This window comes from Stylophora pistillata, chromosome 12, assembly GCF_964205215.1.
Source record: "Stylophora pistillata chromosome 12, jaStyPist1.2, whole genome shotgun sequence".
Taxonomy (NCBI): domain Eukaryota; kingdom Metazoa; phylum Cnidaria; class Anthozoa; order Scleractinia; family Pocilloporidae; genus Stylophora; species Stylophora pistillata.
The window spans coordinates 14,210,001-14,229,323 of NC_142530.1; the positions used below are offsets into that span (position 1 = coordinate 14,210,001).

At 39.5% G+C, this 19,323-nt stretch overlaps 1 protein-coding gene across 1 annotated transcript in view; it reads right to left on the reverse strand.

Annotated features, from left to right (window-relative positions):
* Window positions 1-158: 158 nt before the first annotated feature.
* LOC111328982 (ATP-citrate synthase) overlaps window positions 159-19,323 on the reverse strand; it is a 33,946-nt gene continuing 14,781 nt past the window's right edge. The window contains exons 6-32 of the mRNA XM_088741286.1: window positions 18,703-18,782; window positions 18,265-18,395; window positions 16,821-16,939; window positions 16,210-16,349; window positions 15,961-16,022; window positions 15,328-15,445; window positions 14,522-14,673; window positions 13,650-13,823; window positions 11,726-11,796; window positions 11,529-11,581; window positions 11,066-11,181; window positions 10,704-10,808; window positions 9,841-9,932; window positions 8,859-9,045; window positions 8,011-8,121; window positions 7,839-7,904; window positions 7,194-7,255; window positions 6,521-6,614; window positions 5,638-5,742; window positions 5,259-5,308; window positions 5,101-5,165; window positions 4,722-4,807; window positions 4,046-4,189; window positions 3,815-3,928; window positions 3,120-3,202; window positions 1,144-1,220; window positions 159-927 (exon numbers count right to left, since the gene is read on the reverse strand). Coding sequence (XP_088597412.1) covers window positions 812-927; window positions 1,144-1,220; window positions 3,120-3,202; window positions 3,815-3,928; window positions 4,046-4,189; window positions 4,722-4,807; window positions 5,101-5,165; window positions 5,259-5,308; window positions 5,638-5,742; window positions 6,521-6,614; window positions 7,194-7,255; window positions 7,839-7,904; window positions 8,011-8,121; window positions 8,859-9,045; window positions 9,841-9,932; window positions 10,704-10,808; window positions 11,066-11,181; window positions 11,529-11,581; window positions 11,726-11,796; window positions 13,650-13,823; window positions 14,522-14,673; window positions 15,328-15,445; window positions 15,961-16,022; window positions 16,210-16,349; window positions 16,821-16,939; window positions 18,265-18,395; window positions 18,703-18,782 — 2,773 coding nt within the window. The 3' untranslated portion in view covers window positions 159-811. The remainder of the gene's footprint in view (window positions 928-1,143; window positions 1,221-3,119; window positions 3,203-3,814; window positions 3,929-4,045; window positions 4,190-4,721; window positions 4,808-5,100; window positions 5,166-5,258; window positions 5,309-5,637; window positions 5,743-6,520; window positions 6,615-7,193; window positions 7,256-7,838; window positions 7,905-8,010; window positions 8,122-8,858; window positions 9,046-9,840; window positions 9,933-10,703; window positions 10,809-11,065; window positions 11,182-11,528; window positions 11,582-11,725; window positions 11,797-13,649; window positions 13,824-14,521; window positions 14,674-15,327; window positions 15,446-15,960; window positions 16,023-16,209; window positions 16,350-16,820; window positions 16,940-18,264; window positions 18,396-18,702; window positions 18,783-19,323) is intronic.

A 19,323-nucleotide genomic window follows, 5' to 3' on the forward strand; every position in this document is an offset into this window, starting at 1 on the left:
AGACAACTTAAATTCGTTTCAACCCACAGGACGCATACTTCTACGTGTTCTTATTTTTAGCCAGATAAAGCGAGAGTTCATGTGCACTCTTCCTTGAAAAAAGACATTTTTATCAATTTGTGGGGCAATGTGGCGCATTTTGTGAGCTAAAATGGAGATTTTGTGGGTTAAAAATGTCTCTAACATTCTCGCACGCTTGCGTGAATGTTCGGTTTTCCTTTATTTGCTGTTTCAGTTTTCACTTTCCCAGTGACCTCCAAAGTGATAATTATAGTACTTAAGTTTATATTTTTAGGCTTAAATATGTTTTAGGCCCCTCCCAGAGTCATATTAACACTCTCTTAGCGGCTCGACTATGGACTGCTCCCCAGATCGACCAAAAACTTCGTAACAATTTTGAAATTACACTTTCTTTAAGGCATATCGCTCTGCATGAATTTCAAATCTAAATGAATAAATTAGATGAAAATTAAAATTACAACATTGCTTCCATAGTATTGTCCAAAATATTCCTGGTTTTATAGAGAGCAAGAGCCCTCTAGCGTTTACGTTCTTTGGCCTGCACGCAATCCACACGAACGTGACAGGTACAAAATAAGTTTACGGAAAACGCTTGGCAGTCAAAAATACCAACACGGGAATTACCTAAAAAAGGGCAATAACTATCCCTGAATTAAATTACGGCCTCAACACACGACACAAATTTCTCTCTTCCAAAAATTCTTCTGTTAATTATTCCGCTCGATTGAGTTCAAGGAGGAAAACCAAAATTTGTAATTCCAAACACTTCCACAACGTGATTGTCACGTACTTATTCAAAACTTGCTGGGCGAAGGTCTGTGAGATGATCAGGCATGATGTACGTGATGTCGTCCCAAGGATGTCTATACAGACCCATCTTTAGGCGTTTCTGATCCAAATAATGACCTACAAACACATCCAAAAATTATTAATTTTTGATGAGGCAAGCGCGTCGAGATGGGGCGAAATAGTAGGGGACGGACTTGAAACGGGGCGAAACTTCCAGACAGCCCTCAGACAAGTCTATCGATCCATTCCCTTCTTGCCATTTCGCCCACTCCTTTCCCTATGAATTTTGATGCATCGCAATCTTTTTTATTGTACAGAAAGAAAATTACTTACCAATGAATCCAATCGATCTTCCTAAAACAAACAATCCATTGAGCGCTCCAATCTCCACAAATTCATCAGATTCCTCCCTAAAATGAAACAAGATCAAAATATGAGAGAAAATTATGACACAATAACCTATCACTTCTTCAGCAAACAACTGAAAGTTACAAAAATGCTGTGAGAAAGAAAATCTCCTGCTTTTGCAGTCACCAGGAAGAACAGAAATGATAAATCATAACGGCAAGTAAAATAACTCCTGAAGGTGAACATTTGGCTTTAATTTCTGCAAAAACTACAGCCAATCGAAAAAACTCAAGCGACCCACGTTAAAAACATTATTGAAATTATTTTTTGTTTCGCTTACAAAACTAGCAGCTAGACTCAACACTTCATTTAAGCATAGCAATGGCGCTGCGCGTTTGTGACGTCACGAAATTTTGAACCCCCTTGAGCGATTAGGACAAACAAACAGGCTTCTCGAATAAATGAATATGGGCGATGATGCGCCCATCTCTAGTTCAAACGCCTCTAAAGCTCGTATTTTAAATCAAAACGACGGTGTTCCTGGCTCAAAGTTCGAGCAAGATCAAGAGAACCATACAAACACACCATTGAAGCGTTGGTTAAAGTGTAGAGGCTTGAAATTGAGCGGAAAATGAGCAGACCTCATCGCACGTGTTCGTGACTGCCTCAAGTCGGGAAAACATTATGTAGTTGATTCAAGTATAGATGATGGGAAGTGGCTTCAGGCGAAGATACTAAAGGAAAGTAAAGTCGATCGCGTGAAACTTAAGGATCTAACAGTTCAACGTAAAAAGGGGTTTGACAAGCCTACACGACTCCCCAGCGCGTGTTTTGAATAGCCTATTCAAAGTTTGGCCCTCACGAGTATGTCTTTGAGCGATCGCCCTCATTTTTAAGACACGGGTGGCGGATTGTTGTATAGTTCGCTCAGTACTGGTTGTTTCTATTAAATGCCAGTGTCTCATGAGAATTTGCTTTAGGTTTGCCACTGATGGTTGGTATTGTGTAATAAAAGGCAAGATTCGTTGGTTCGTCTTCGGTTTCTGTTGAAAAGCTAGTTTTCTGTTTTTGAAATTCACCTCTGAAAGGGTTGTGTTAATGAGGGCCTCTGGGTAGCCTCTCTTTGGCAAATGCGCTTTGAAATTTGCAATTTTCTCTTCGAATATTGTTTGAGAGGAGTTTGTTCTGAGAAGTCTAAGGGCCTCTCCTTTTATTAAGCCTTTCTTAACTCCTTGTGGGTGACAGGAACTCTAGTGTGTATACTGAAATGTCTCAGTTTGTTTAAAATGAGTACGCACATCAAGGATTACGTCCTTTTCGAATCGTTCGCCTCTATAATTATAGATGTAGGTGTCCAAGAATGTTGTTTCCTTATCGGAAATCTCAGCCGTAAATTTCATTGTTGGATGACGATTGTTTGCTTTTTCAATGAAACGTTCTATGGTTGCTTTGTTTGTACTCCATAGCGAGAAGATCATCGTCTATGTAACGTTTCAAAACAAGCGGTTTGAAAAGGCTTTTGTCGAGGATTTCAGTGTACAGCACAAATATAAGTATTGTAGTTAACACTATCAACTGAGAAATTCTTTCAAGAACACGCATTTAACCGGCGTTGACAAAGTTTCAAGTCATGCATGCTTCGGCTTTGGGAACGGTATGAAGGCTTTCCGACCGTTTTTAAGCATTTCTTTAGGCGGATTAAGCGAATCTGGCAATCTTTCTGGATATCTTGAGTTATTTTTACATGCAACCCAACAGCAATGCTTAGTTGCAACCATTTTAGAAAGTTAGAGCATTTTTTGAGCGAAAATAGTCTTGCTTCTGACACGTTTCACATACAAGTCCTTGTAAAGACTCCGAGTGTTTGTCCTAAACCAGCGGGGGGTCCAAAGATGACATATCTATTTTTAGACCTGGCGCGCAGCGCTATTGGCGTTCCTTTTGGATAATGAAATGTATACCTGGTGAACGCTCCACAATGACGAAGCAGGTCTACAAAGGCAGCGCCGATACAGCCGTCTACATTGAGGATAAGATTTGGCTTCTGTCATGATTAGAAGAAAAATTCAATGTTAATAACTTTACTAACGAGGCTGAATAGAATTTATTCGCAAAGGTCTGTGCCCAAAACGTATATTTATTGCTCAAAAACTGCAAATGAGATCATCTCATCGTTTCACTTTACTTTCGTTGCCAATAACTGTGTAAACAGTTATTAACAAATCGACTGAATGACGTAAAACGAAAACCAAAGTAATCACAGCCGCCAATCAGAACAAAGTACAACTTCAAAAAGAGGCCAATCAGACTTCAAAGTTATAAAACAAGTTAACTGAATATGGGGCGCGAGAAACGCCAGTGATCAGGTCACGATTGATGTTAGTTTGAAGTTGATTACTTAAGAAAGTAACACGAGTTTTGTGGACTAATCACTTGGAGAAAAAGAAAAAGAAAGCCAAAAATTGTGTGTTGCGGGGGGGGGGGGGGGGGAGAGAAGATGTTTCCCTCGGAATTCGACCACGTGGTGCAGAAAATGTTACCTACGAGGACCTCGAGACAAGACAAGGAAGAAAAATGTGCTGGACACCAAAGAAAGAACTCGGTGAGAGGTACGACTAAGGGAGTGGGAGGGGGAGACAGGGGGGGTGTTGCTTACCTTTGAAGTGGTGATCTTTTCGACTGCAACAGCGTAGTCCATCACTGGGTGGGTGGGAAAATGTTCGTTCACAAAGTCTTTTAGAATCACAACTCGCATGTCAGGATTATTCAGCTAGAAAAAAAAAATCGTGCATCAAGTAGTCTAGCTGTTTTGAAAAAATTAATGAAGCGGACAGTTTACCCAAAAGATAACTTTTAACTACACAAACTAGTGTCACAAGTTTCTTACAGATTTGACTCTGTGTCCAATTCCCATGATAAGTTGCCCTTTCTTTCGCATATCATTCACGAATTCCATGGGCTCCATTCCACTGTCAAGACCATGAGAGAAAAGTCGAGCTGCTGCGTCTAAAGCTCCGCCGAATCTGTCACCCTGAAAGAAAAAAAAAATTTATATTTTCAAAAATCGCTTTTATGAAAACAACGATCCTGATAAAAAAAAAAAAAAAAAAAAAAAAAGCAATTAAAAAGACTTTGACAGAGGTAAAATGAACGGCATAAAGGCAAATTGAAAAATCTGCAAGTTGGCCCGGACGGCAGAAGAGCCATTTTTCGTTATGATTTGATAATTTAGCCGAATACTACCAAGAAGCTGACCACATCGAGAAAGACACCTCGAATTAGCCCAGCAGGTTTGTCAGTTTTACTAATTTTCTCGCAAATTTCTCGCTCGTCTCCCAATTCAAGCTTGATTAACACATTTGCCGTAAGCAGAGCATTGGAGAAAGCGTAAGCAAAAAATGAAAGTACATCCAAACCGCTGCGACTCACGCATGCGCACTTTGTGTTTGAGTTGTACGAATAGTCCAAATCTTGGTCGCCAAAGATTCGCGACATCGTGATTCGTGGCCCATATCTGATTTGTGGTAGACTTAGGTTACGGCTTGGATTTTCTTTCTACTTACAATTGTAAGAAGACCAGACACTAATGATGAAATGAGGTCCTTGCCAGCTCTGGCTGTCACGATAGTGTTATGTGCACCTGAAACGGCTGTTCGTGACAAAAAAAAGAGTAAGTTGTGTGACAATAAAATCAGTAGCATTGATAAAATCAGTAGCATTGATATTCGCTGATTTCCACAAATAGTGTGTCGAATTTATTGAAAAAACTACTGACGTACAGTTGCGCCTTAACGGGACAAAAACACCGGCTGCACATGTGTAGTCATTCTATCTAAAATTTCGTTATTAATCCAAACTTTTCCAGGTTTGCGATGTGCAGCAAAATGTGATACTTTCTGGACGATTGTAATTCTTACGTAACAACTCCTACGTAACACCTACCTGGTCCATGGTCAGCGGTTATCATAAGGCACATTTCAATAAATTCATTTGCGTAAGGAGGTAACCTAAAAGACAGAAAAGCAGATTAATTAGATCTTTTATTAAGCAAGGTCGGTCCTTAACTGTTCATATTCAGCAAAAACCACTGGTACACATACTTTCTTTGGAACCATAACAGACCCAGAACTCCTCCAACACCGATGCCTTCCTGCGAAAATTAAAAGGAAGGCAATTATTAACATGTCAAATAAGTAGAGTGGCTGTCTCGTTCCCAGAGCGAGACTCTCAGAAAACTTGTTAGTGATGTGTCGTGTCTTTTAGACTAAGTACCTACATTCTACACATAGGTCGTTATGAATTCGACGGCTAAACAAACCGTTTCAAGACCTAATGCCATTTGCCAAAGCTTATAATACTATTTTTTCATTCTTAAGGAATCCGAAGCGTAACGAGGGATTTGAAAATAACTATAGACTGAAAAAAGATTTTTGCTTCGCTAGATGAAGAATTCTATGCACTGAAAATAAGCGTTCATACCTTAAAGACTTCTGTGATCGGCATGCCAGCGTACAAGAGTTCTGCTCCTCTCTCATCGCAGATACTTGACATGAATGAGGATGGTTTGCGGATTAAACCGAGCTCCTATAAATAAAGAAAAGCACAAAAAGACGAACATATAAAAATAAAATCCTCCATACAGACATCTTTCAGATGTTAGGGTGCAGCAATGGTTTGAGTTCGCCGTCAGAGTATGGCTTGTGAAACATGTAAAACTACCTGCAGCCGTACGCGTCCTAATCGCATTTCTTTGAGCCCTTCACTCCCAGGAGTGGCTAAGCATGAATTTTTCCTCACAACATCAATGCATTTTCAAAAAAAAAAAAAGGTTATGAGGAGTGAAGTCTTAACGAAATGGATAATTTCTCTTTCTTTTCTTTCTCCCTACGCCCAATCTGAGTCTGTCCTTTGTAGAATGATCAGACTTGCGGTCAATTCCGGCCATAACATTACAAAAATCAAAGCAGGAAATGGAAACTCAGCGATTTTCCCAATAAGCCGATCTTTCCTAAAATTGGATGGTCGAGTCCAGAGCAAATGGAAAATTGTCGCAGACTCCGGTAGGTGACTCGCCTGGCCAGATCCTATACCATGCCATCGGTGGATCCAAGGATTTTGATCAGGAGGGGGAGAAGAATTTCATAGCCCGAAAAAGCTGAGAAATAATTCATGACAAGAAAATTTTGAGTACTTCAAACTGAGTCATATGTGATCTCGTCGTTGCAAAAATGTTGGGGTCAGACGAAGAGTGAAAAATACCATGGGTCTCATTGAAGGGGGTCCGGACCCCCCCTCCCCTTACCCCTCCGACCCCACGACCCGTTTCTCTGGATCCCCCACTACATGTCATTATTTTACTGACCTGTGCCCAAGAGTAATCCATAGGAACTGTTGGAGGAACTTTCTCGGGTTTAGGAACGATTGTCCCATCCCTTACCAGCACTTCATAAACTTCCCTGCAGAAATAGAAGCAAAACTGCAAAGTTAGGAAAATTTACTTCGTCTGCGGTGACGGCTAAACATTGATAAAAATTCTCGTCGTGATTGAAATTTGAAGAGTAATATGACAACTGATTTGGTAGTCGCATCTGATTGGCTGTGAAGATGGGCACAGTTCATCAAGATCAGAAATCAACATAATGACAAAATCAGTGAAAAGAGCCCATAGCTTTCAATTACTCATCTGTTTCGTAGATGTTATATCATTTTCTATCGGTGAACACCTCCCGATTTTCTGAGGCTTAAATCCGCTTATATAAGGTTCTAAGTTAAAATAATCAATTCGTTTTCCATAATGTTTCGTTGGAAGCTATTTTATCTATTTCACTCATCAATCTGGAAAATGCTTAAAAACTATCATTTTCACTGTCCGAAAGCGTTGTAATATGTTTTAAATCTATGGTTTTTAAATTAGCATGCAACAATGTCGAAAAGATGAACAAAAAACAAACAAACAAAAAAACAAAAAGTAAGAATGAACTAAAGAAAGAAACAGAGGAAAAAAAGGGAATGGAGAAGACTGCAAGGTAACCTACTTGATCATTTCAAACAGAGAATCAAAACTGTCCGGCACATAAGCTCCAGCATCTTTCAAAGCCTGTGAATGAGTTGAAGTGAAAAGAGACATTGAAAAACTATTTCAAGTGTGAAAAGACAACGTCTAAATTTGGGTACGGATCGACTGAGTGGATACATCCGCGGGTACGAAACAACAAGGATTCCCTCAATAATAATAATAATAATAATAATAATAATAATAATAATAATAATAATAATAATAATTATAATAGGACGTTTATAATGCACAAATTCCATAAAATGTTCAAATGCGCATGACAAGATTAAAAAACGAAATAAAAAGGCTAAAAATAAAAAAGCTTCCGCGTTTTGTTCTTATTCAACTCGGATCTTTGCAAAGTTAGTAAGAAATCTCATCGTTGGGCTGCTTAGCACTTTGAATTCTTTTCTGATTACTCGCTAGTTATTTTCAGATCCCATGGCAGTTTGTTCGACAACGACACACTACTGGTCAATATACTTGTATTTCCTCTGTAAATTTTAAACGACGAAGATAAAATCAGACGGCTTCTGAAGTATACTATTCCTTTTTAAGACATTTCAAAGTTACATTACTTTATATTTCTGTTAGAGCTGGTCAGTAAATTTCATTAAAATTTTACTTTGTTTTTAGCGACCGCTGTTTCATTGTCTCCATGAGCGCTGGCTCCAGCATGGCCAAACTGCACCTAAACATGAAATAAAAGGGCAAGTTATTAGTAGTCAAACACTAGCGAGTATTGTTTCTAAAATCTTCTGCTAATTCAGGAAAGTATTGGTGCCCAGTTCACTCACCTCTGACGTGAACATTCCAGCGCAAGTCCCGATGCACCAAACCACAATAGGCTTGGTAACCGTGCCGTTCTTAATGGCCTCACAGATCTCGTATTCCTCGGTTCCACCGACCTAGTATTTACAAGAGGATTAAAAGGCAGTTGAAAACGACATTAAGGCCTAAGCATATTCAAAATACAAATCTTTTAATTTGTTTTAATCTTCTCCCGGCATCCTTAGTCATTCTTGCTTTATTCCCACTTTCTCTCGTATTTTCCCATCTAACCAAACTTATAGATACTGATAATGATGCATCTGTTAATGATTCATTTACATGGCACATTTCCATGTCAATATGCTCTCATGTGCTTTAAAACACTTCAGCAAGACTGCATGAGATGTTTACAATTTTTGAAAGACAACTTTTGCTGGTGGAAATAAGGTCAGATCACAACACCAGGAATTATGTTCCTTACTCTTTGAGAGAATTTTGTGGGTGTGGATTCTTTAGCATCCCCTGTATTCTAGTACACAGAGGATGCAAGAGAAAGGGCCACCGGTTAACGTCTTTATCCGACTAGACTAGAACGTCTAATTATTTAGACGTCATAGTAAAGGGCCTGGGCCTAGGCCTGAACCTTCGACCTTCGCAGTCGGGCGCCCTACAACCTGAGCTAACCTAGCGGGTTAGTCATTTACAATCCTTGTTAGTCTTCTGCAATTTTAGTCATTATTGTTCCCTCACAGTATTTTTTTTAACTATGTTTTTTGGTAAACTCCTTCGAGTTGAAAGTAGTCTAATACAGCTAAAAAAAAATTATTCATAATTCCGTAGCTTGACTACTTTCAAATAATGAACAAACACGCACCTCTCCAAGGACAACGAGCATCTTCACATCCGGGTTTTCTTGATATCTCATCACATGATCCATAAATGTCGTACCCGGATACCTGTCTCCTCCGATGGCCACGCCCTCATAGACGCCATCAGTGGTTCGCGAGATGATGTTGTTGAGTTCGTTGGACATTCCGCCTGATCGAGACACGTAGGCAACACTGTGGATTAAAACGAGCATTTTTTTTAATGAATCAGATTAAAGCAGGTATTCTCAATAACCCTTAACAAACTAACATCAGTATGCATATTCTCCATACGGTTCTCTATACATTTCCAAGATGTTGACAAGGAACATTTGTTTAATAACCTCGAGCTTCTTCAGTAGGTGACCATTTCCTGTATTCTCGTGACGTTAATGTAAGATTCAGAGGTGATATGGTAAGGAGAAATTAGATTGTAGTCACCCCTACGGGTCAAAGGGTTAGTAAGATTAAACAAGTATGCTCCTTGATCGGTTAAAACATGAATTCTCGTACGCTAGATTGAAACAAGTATTCTCACTGGTTAGAATAGTTAAGCATTCTTACTGATCGACTTCAACTAAGTTTTCTGATTGTTTAGGTAAAGAACATGCATTTTTATTGATTAGTTTAAAACAATCATTGTCATTGGTTAGTTTCCAAATAGGTTTTCGTGCGTGCAACTACTTCACGGGCAACATTTTTATTTGCCAGAAAACTTTCGCATTGAAATAAAAATGGCATGTTTGCTTTCGTATCGATTTACTTAGATCTTAGAATGGGATACGTTACCACCGTTTTGGCGAACTTTGAACCGGCTTGAGAAAACATTTTTTCGTATCTGAAGTTATGAGGGTCTAACTTAATAAAAAGCTAGTCACCCCAACTAAAAGTAGTCATTTTCGACACAACATTACAAAATGGTTTCAAATTTTTATCGCCTTGTTGTGAGACACCAGCAGCGTGACCAAATCACTTTTCCGTTCGCCTTACCTTCCCGGCCTGTACAGCTTTGACGCCAAAATGTTGTCCAACATACCACCGGTGTTGCCGATCTTAAAACAACCAGGTTTAATGCCGCCAACCTGGGACAATCAAGACAGACGCGGTTACATAAAAAAAGGGTTTATTCAACCCACGTGACTGACTCAAAGAGTTGTCAAAGCTTATCCCTGTTAAAGTAACATGAAGCAACTAGAGGTATTTTTATTTCCTTCTTGATGCGATGATGACGATAAAGGATTTCTACATCACCGCATCTATGAGCTTATGGCGATTTACAACACTTTTCGGGGGACTATGGTCAGGCTGCATTGAGCAGTTTACAGTTTTTAAGGGCATTTTTGCAGATGCCCCACCCCCCCCCCTCCATTTCACAATCAAGGACAAACCAAAACACCGGAGACTAAGTTCCTTACTCTTTACAAGAAGTGCATGTCCCCTGCTAACCAGTACAGAAAAGAGCAGGCGGGGCCTACGGTTTGTCTTCCTTTTCCGAGAATACTAGAGTGTGTAACCATTTTCAGATATCATTGCGAAGGCAGCATATTCTCCTCAGTTTTAAAAACCCCGAGTGTTGATCAGGTCTGGGATGTGAACTCTCGACCTTCTACAGGGCAGTCCTGCGCTCTACAACCAGGACTAACCAGGGATGCTGATACATAACTGATGCAGGCAATTATTCAAACGCTCACAGGTCGGATGAGAGTGCTGCTTCCTATGCTCAGAACCTTCCAAACCAGAGTCCATACGATGTCCATCCTACCTTTTCTCAACTAAACTATTTGATGCTTCGAAAAATTGTCTTCCGGAAGGTTTTACTTGAACAAAGAAGCATCTTTGTACGTCACACTTACAGTTGCCGGGCCAATAATAGTCACTCCAAGATCCTTAGCTTTCTGATTCAGTTGCCTGGTTTTTGCTTCAGGGATTCCCTCAGCGATGATAGCAATCGTGCGAATCTGTCAACGACAATTTAAAGAGGTTAAATTCGGTTTTCGCGAATTTGAGATGGGAAGAACCAATCACTCTCCACAGACCTATCAGACGCTCTTGCTCAAAAAGAAATAAAAGAAATTTGCCACGCATAACGCCGTGTTCTCAGTTCCGGCGTTACGTATGTCCTGCGTGGTTCCGACTCATGCGAAAAAACCTTCGCCAACGCAAAAGATTGGTTGAAAATTGAGCACCCACGGAAAAACCAAAGCTATAAGCTTACTTGTGGAAACTCCAGGGCTTCTAGAGTGGCATCGTAAGCGGATCTGAGCGACGCGAAGTTAACCATCACATCAGCATCAGAATGTTTGTTCATGGCCTCAGACATGTCTTTATAAACTAAAAATAAAACGAAAAGAGGAAAATAAGGAAAATAAAAAATCTCTCGTAACATTACACTCCCTCTTAACGGATGTAAGTCAAAAGCAGGTTACCCCTTGTTTACAATTATTTTCTTGGATTCATATTCCTGGGTTCGAGGCATTGCGATGCTAGAGACCTTCCGGACAGCGGTCCGGCGCTACACAACCTAAGCTAGCCAGGCAGTAGTAACACAAAACTCAGTAATTCAATTCATATTTCGAAAATCGACACTTTTATCCGGACTTCCGCGCATCAACCAAAAAACACTCCAATGGTCGCCGCAGTAAAAGAAAATCGCAGAACCCTAAATTACACCAACCAACCTGGGATCATAATTTCTTTGTGTCCGTAGTAGAACTTCTGTCGGTGATTTCCGCTGTAATAAAAGTAACGAAAAGCTTTGAATTATCTGCAATGACTTTAAAATATAACAAAAGAAGAACAAATGATGATTAGATGTTCATTCAAAACTGGACCAAATGTCGTAAGTCAAAATATTCATTTAATAGCAATGCCTGACCTGAAAGGGTACACCATAGCAGCTACAGATGGTCTCTTTCTCTCACAAACATAATCAAAATCAAGCATGCCCTAAAAATAGAACAAAAGGTGTTTAATCTAAACTTCATCATCCATTAAATCTCCATGATTCTTCAAATTCCCGTGATTAGTGAGATATATATATATTTATTAAAAACTGGATCATTGGATAATGCAATTCAAGACTTTTTATTGGCTTAGCCATTATGGTATATCAGCCAATATACCATAATCCACAAATATGGTAAGCGTACGCGTCAGCTTAAAATCAAAAGGGAGCTAACAAATCCAGTTTCTTCTTACAAAATAATAATTTCTTGAGGGCGTTTTTAATAAAACAATTATTCCACTCGCGCTTGTTAGATATGAGATGATTATAGCCAACGAGGCGCTACGCGCCTCGTTGGCTATCTATCATCTCATATCCAACGCGCGCTCGTGGAATAATTGTTAAATATAACTGCAGACAGGGTGCACACTGTTTCGACCTATGTGGGTCTCATCAGTGCCGTGCATACACTGGGCCAAGCTCTGGAATAAACCATTGCCTGGGCGCTACACTTGTGGGACCAAGTGCAGGCATGTTGCCATACGAGAGTGCTCAAATCACAACTAAGGTGATGAGGAGCCTGGGCTCCCATTTAAACCAGCTTAAAAGCTGACCTGGGTCAGTCTGTCTGGGATCGTAAATCGCAAATAAAGAAATATATATATATATCGCAAATAAAGAAATATATATATATATTTCTTTCTTTATTTGCGATTTACGATCCCAGACAGACTGACCCAGTTCAGCTTTTAAGCTGGTTTAAATGGGAGCCCAGGCTATATAAACAGTAAAAAGGCCATATCGCAACACCCGGAATTACGTTCCCTGCTCTTTCCAAGAAGTGCGAGGGTTCTTTAACGCCCCTTGCTAACCAGTATAGAGAAGATGCAGGAGACGGACCCTACGGTTTATTGTCCTTATACAAGAAGTCTAAAACGCCTAACCATTCACAGATGTCATAGCGAAGGTATCACATTCGCCTTAGTTTTTTTAAGACCTCGAATGTAGGTCCGGTCTGGGGCTTGAACCTTTGACCTCCCGCGCGGCAGTCCGGCGTTCTACAACATGAGCTAACCAAGCGCAGTTAGGAGGATCTCGACAGTTATTACGCATCAAAAAACTGCAAATTATCTGCTTTACGGTAGTTTGCGTATGATGCACAATCCTCGCAGTAGAGAGCGCTATTTATGCAATAGCGAAAATCAGACCTGAAAAAAATAAGGCCTGTACGAGATTCGAACCACTGACCTCTGCGATACTAGTGCAGCGCTCTACCAATTGAGCTAACAATAGCGAAAATCATTCCACCAATTTATTCGTGTTTTTTTCGTTGCCATGTTCCCACCAATCACGTAGCTCCTCTTTCTGCCTTTAAAAGCACACACAACCCACAATTCCCCTATTCGCTCCGACGAAGGGCTAACGCTCGAAACGTCAGCTTTTATAATCGTAACGGTGACCAATTTACCATTTCAACTTTGTTGATATATTCAAATTATATTGATGACACCTTTCGTAATTGCTATTAGGGCTCGAGAGCCTTGCACGTAGGCAGGAGTCGATCCCAGATTCTAACGTTCAATCTGAGGATAAAGTTTCCACCGGCGTACCTTTGGGGAGAGGCCCCGCGGTCTTTTTTTTAAGGGTGGGAAGAGAAAAAAAACCTTTACTGAGGGGATGGATGATAAGCAACCCCCTTCTCTATCCATCTCAGCACTGTAACCTTAAAACAAACTCATCAACTCAATGAAATATCGCCGCGGAGCTTGAAACGTTACCTCGATCCCTTTAATAACACGCATGTACTGCGAATTGAGGGCAGAGAAGAGACAGTAAAATAAGTAAGTAAGTATACCTGTACAGCTCGTGCTTGCAGGCCCCAGATGATCGCCCTGGTCTCATTGGTAAACAAAGGAGCTTTCTTTCCGTTTGCAACTCTGCGCTCTTGTTCTGGTGAAGGTTTCTCGTCAGCTGTTTTTTCCTTACTACCTGACGCTAACAATGCGTGATTTCCACTAGTTACAGACCCCTGGGGATGATGATGCTGAGCGTAAGACTTTTGAAATCAATAAAATAACTAACATCCTTAGTGAAAACGGTTGCAATGTGTTTGATTCTCGCGTATTTTCGAAAAATATCTAAAGAAAGAAAAGATGACTCCCGAATTGAAATAGCCTCATCTTAACACTCAGGTATTTTATGAATTTCGGAAGTAGGCGTATATTAGGACATAAGTAGGCGGAAGACAGTTCAGCGGTAATCGAGGCAGATTTGTCACCAGTCTTTCTCTTTTGTCCATTCAACATGACGCACAGAGAACCGATCGTGGTGTTGATTGAATTTTAAGAACTCGTTACAAAAATCACCCAACAACCAAAAAGGAGACAAATTATCAACAAGACACCCTTACTGATGACTGCCTTTAAAATATATAAAATGTATTTCGAAAAAAACGCAAAAACCGGCCCCCAGGAGGTGGAATGGGGAATGGCCAAAGTATCCGACTCGGGGGAAGGGGGAGGGGGGAGAGGACAGTCTTCAAAGTTACGCGCTCTCCCGATTACATCTGGGATTCTCCCATTCCTCTTGTATTTAGAAGAGGCTGTGTAAACACGGAGGAACTCCTGTATGACCCAAATTGTTATTGAGTCATGTAGATAAAGCTTCGTTCTCCAGAAAAAAATTAAGAACCACGTCACACACTACCAAAAAAGAGGAAATCCTTACTTTGTTCTGCGCATTGAAGAACATATTTGCTGCTGCATTTGAGTCGAAGCCAACTTCTTTAGGAATCTCTCTCTTTTTTAAGGCCATGCCTACAATGGCGGTCATGTGCGTCTCTGTTCCAAACACGTACATGGGCAAACCTAAACTGGAACCTGTAAAAAAGGAATATCTTAATTAAGTATGGAGGATAATGGGAACTGCAATGGCTTTGGTCTAATTCCCTTCCTGATTGGTCCAGGAACTTCGTACTATTTTCTTAACCAAACACATGCAAAACTAAAACAGAGCAGCTTTGCATCTTGCTGGTTTTTAATTTAAGTTCCGTTAGCTCTTTCTGATAATAACCTTTGTAGTAATTGGACGGGAATTGGCCCTGAAAAGCCCCCATGGGGAGTGGTCAATTAACATATGTATGTAGTATGTATGTATGTATGCATGTATGTAGTATGTATGTATGTGATAACTGTGGTTCATTGCAGGTTAAGGTGGTATCTGAAGGGAGAGGGATCACGAGGTGCTCAAGACCGAATGGTGTTGGCGCACTGCACAGAACTCTGAAAGCGGGGTTTGTGCGCCTCACTCCCAGAGTTCCGCGCGGTGCACTTACATCAGTTTTTTTTAGCTGATTTCTTTTGGTCTCGTGAGACGGATTGCTTAGAAAAGGAGGGTTGGCTCATAGTCTACATACATATCAGTCCATTGATACAAACGGTTGAGCAGCGGAATAAGCCCTTTCATTTAAGATGCATAAAAATTCACAACCCACCCGCCCTCCCTTGGAATAATCCTAGCTATTTTCTACTTACCCACTTCCCTCATAACACGGAGACCCTCTTGATAGTTTGGCCCTCCTCTTCGCACATATATCTCTACCTTGTGCTCTATAAGTCTTTTCTGGTATTCTTGGAGAGCTTTAACTATGCCCTACAAACAAAACAGAGTTTATAGAAGTTGACTAAATATTTCGAAAAGTTATATGGTCAACATTCTTGTCGAACTAACTGAAAAGTGTACATCCAGCTCTTACAATAGTTCATTAAAATAATACAGAAATCAAAATAACAAAAAGACAGATGAAAAAAATCTCAACCAAGAAATCACACATTCGGGGAAAATTCGATGATTTGTCAAATATACGTAAGATTGGAGTGAAGGAAACAATAATATAGAAAAACTTTTCTACAAGGCAATGACCACCTAACCTCTTTGCTTTGATAGGTCCGAAAGTTATCCCAGCATTTCTTATCGATTTCGTGTACAATATTACGAACAACATTTCAACAATGACACAGATAAAGTAACTCGGTCAACTATTTATTCACAGTTAGCTCTGTTCTCTCAGCAGGGGGAATATTTTTTTCAATTCAAGTCTTTAATTATACAGTATACATGTTAACATCTAATTTTGTTGTATGACGCGTTCCTTGAATTAAAGCTACCTTAAATGTTGCCGACACATTTGTGAAATTAGCAATACCTCCACCAATGATGAGAATCTTGCCTGTGAAGGAAATTAAAAGATCACCTTAACTTTAAATCACCCACACATTCTTTCTTAGTCCCAAAAACAGCCTTCTAAATTTCACGTTCTGGCTCAAAATTTACCATCCGTCTCATTCCAGGTATCACAATATTGACATAACATAAAAAAAAAAAAAAAAAAAGAATGGAAATTTCAGACATCTTACCATCAGCCCTTGGTGTACCGGCGGTCATAAGCTCGAGAATCGTCTTAGCATATTCATAGGTCTGTGATTCTGATGGCGCCCCTGAATATTCGCCGTAATTTGCCAACTCTGACGCACCACCCAAATCACAAACAGTGTCACTAGATTGACACAAACAAGAGCAGAGGCATAATCACAAATAAGGCAGTGCAGTACTATATTCAGCTCTTGTCAAAGTTTTTGACGTTGCATGCAAACTGTTCAGTTCCTCGGGCAACATTTCAAGAATGGAGCGTTTGTTCACCAGAGCATGTCTTCCAGTATTATACAAAAGTAATTTGAACGGTATGCACGAATTGCAGTCTTCGTTCTCGAGAATTTGTTCGCGTCTTTCCGCCATAACAAAGCGCGAATATTCGCCAAATTTTCGGTGCCTGAGAGAACATTCATTCCCAGGAGCGCGATTTGGCATGTATTCAAATAAGGAGCAAAGTCACTGCGGTCTTCAATCATCTGATGTGTCAACCCCATTCTGACGTATGGTACAGATCACATTATGAGCCAGGTAAATTTGATATTGGACGTATAAAGTAACCACCCTGGGGTATTCAACAACACATACACCAGCCTACCTGTACACCACAGAGGCTCCGCCTCCAGCCACCATGGTCCAAATGCGACCTTTACTGTTCAGAATGGTTAATTTAAGAGATGCTCCACTTTTGGCATCTAACTCGGCGATGTGCGCTTCCTAAATATAAACAAAACAAGTGAAGGTTTCTTGTGAAATAGTTACATTTCCCTTTTATTGGATGGTGTGTACGATACTGATTTCGAAGAATAAAAGTACACTTCCAAGCATGCTGGCACATTTCTTAAAGGTGAAAATTTTTCTTCTTTCATCTTAACCACTAATTTATACACAGAGGAAACAAAAGAAAAGCAACTTTTTCAATCAAATTGGAAATTATGTTTTTAAGTAGAACTGTTTACTACTGCTAAGCATGCAAGTTATGGCCTTTTTTTTCCTTTCTGTATCGATTCAGTTCCTAACTGTGTTGCCATCTTATTGATTGAGCAATTTCAAAATACAATCCTTTAACATCCCTTTGTCAATTAGGCATTTCAAAGCATTTTTTGATTGAGTTGTGTAAAACCAAACCCAAATAAATCAATGTGACACAATCAAAGCAAAGGAAAATGTTACAAGGAAAATAATGAGAAGTCCACAAGTAACTGAGTAGACAGTCTAAAGTGCAGGAAACACTGAGTGGCCAGGCCACTTGATTGGTAGAGAGGGAAGGGAGAGATTTCCACTCAATCCCCCAATGGAGATTTACCTTACATACATACATACATATACTTTATTTAATCTCGAATTTGGAGTAGCTAAAGAATAAGCTAGTATCTTCGAGTTACAAGTATAATTCTAAATACTACTAAAATGTAAAATGTAAAATTGTAACATTCTAAAATTTAACTATGAGAAAGAGTCATACTGTAGAATCTTGCGCTTGAAATCAGAATAGTCAGACGTTCTAAAAGAGACTCGAAGAGAGTTCCATAGTTTTGAAGCCATATATGAAAAGGAGTGAAGACCATAAGTAGTAGTTTTTGTAGACGGTAGAGACAAAATATAATTTCCGCGTAGATTATAAGATACAGACCGGAAACTAAACATATTCCTTAGATAGCCTGGATAGCAGTTAAAAAACAAGCTCTTGTACAATATAATTAAGAAAGTCTGAGGGCGTCTTTTATACAGAGATTTAGAGTTAACTTTGCTAAGTAGAGAGTCATAGGGAGAATTATAATCCTGCGAGATAACTCTAAGAATTCGCTTGTTTAAAGTATCTATATTCTCAGTGCTACGCGTACCACAAAAGTGCCATACAGACAAACAATAGTTGAAATGTGGCATAATAAAAGCCTTATACAATCTTAGTAGAGTATCTTTAGAGATAAGTTTACAAAATCTTAGCATTACATTGAACTGGCCATTTATCTTCTTACAAATAGTTGATATATAATTATCAAAACGCAACCTATTGTCAATATTTGGCAGACTATTCTCACCTCAGGATATGCCTCTCTGCCAAATGGAGGTGGGAAGTCAATTTCTCCCCATTTAGGTTTACATATAAACTCTGCAGTCTGATCCAACTTGGCAGCAAGATCAAGAACATGAACTGATTCATCCACAACCACTGAAACAGAACACATGGTGAAATAAAATGAAGAATTTAACTTTGTGGATAGCTACAGTAATAACCTTGTACATCTCAGCTGGAAATAGCAGATGACAAACTATAGAGACTGAGGGTCTAATCACCCACACATTATTCCTGGTTCAAAGTTTATTTCAAAACATCTACTGTTAAATAACTGAAGTTATGATCCATCAAATATTTTTGCCAGCACACGATTGGTCTAGAGGCATCACATAACCAAAAATTATCTAGCTGAAACTGGGCGATATCCAATGACAGTCAAAATGTTTAAAGATAATCTCACCGAGAGGATTTATTTCCAGGTAAGTGAAGTATAAATCAGTATAAAGTTTATGCAAGTCATAAATAAATGTGGCAAGCAATCTGTCAAGGAAAAAAGAAACAAATATATACAATATATATCTTACAAGACATTTTGTTGTGTGGTATTGCTGAGTATTTACACGTGTTGTGCCATATTTTGACACGCCCATTAGGCGAGTCAAAATAAAGACAGAGTAAAATACATATATCTTATTCGACGTGTTAATGTGTAGTATCGCTGAGTATTTTTACGAGTTGTGCCGCATTTTGACGAGCCCGTAGGGCGAGTCAAAATACAAATAACGAGTAAAAAATTAATACTCAGCAATACTACACAACAAAAGGTCTAATAAGATATATGTATTATCCAACATGTCAAACTGTTATTTCAGTGCGGGCAAATTTCGCAAATGTTTATTTGTGAGGAGTGCGTGACAGAAGTATGTGAAGCGGAACGGAGTTGGTGCGTTGTTGTGCTGCTGTTTCTATTTTCTTCATTAAATGAAGAGATTTTCTGGTCGTCAAGCTGTTTTTCTTCGTTCGATTCATCTAATGAACTTGGATCTATATTTGCCAGCCATTCTGACTCTTCGTTGTCGGA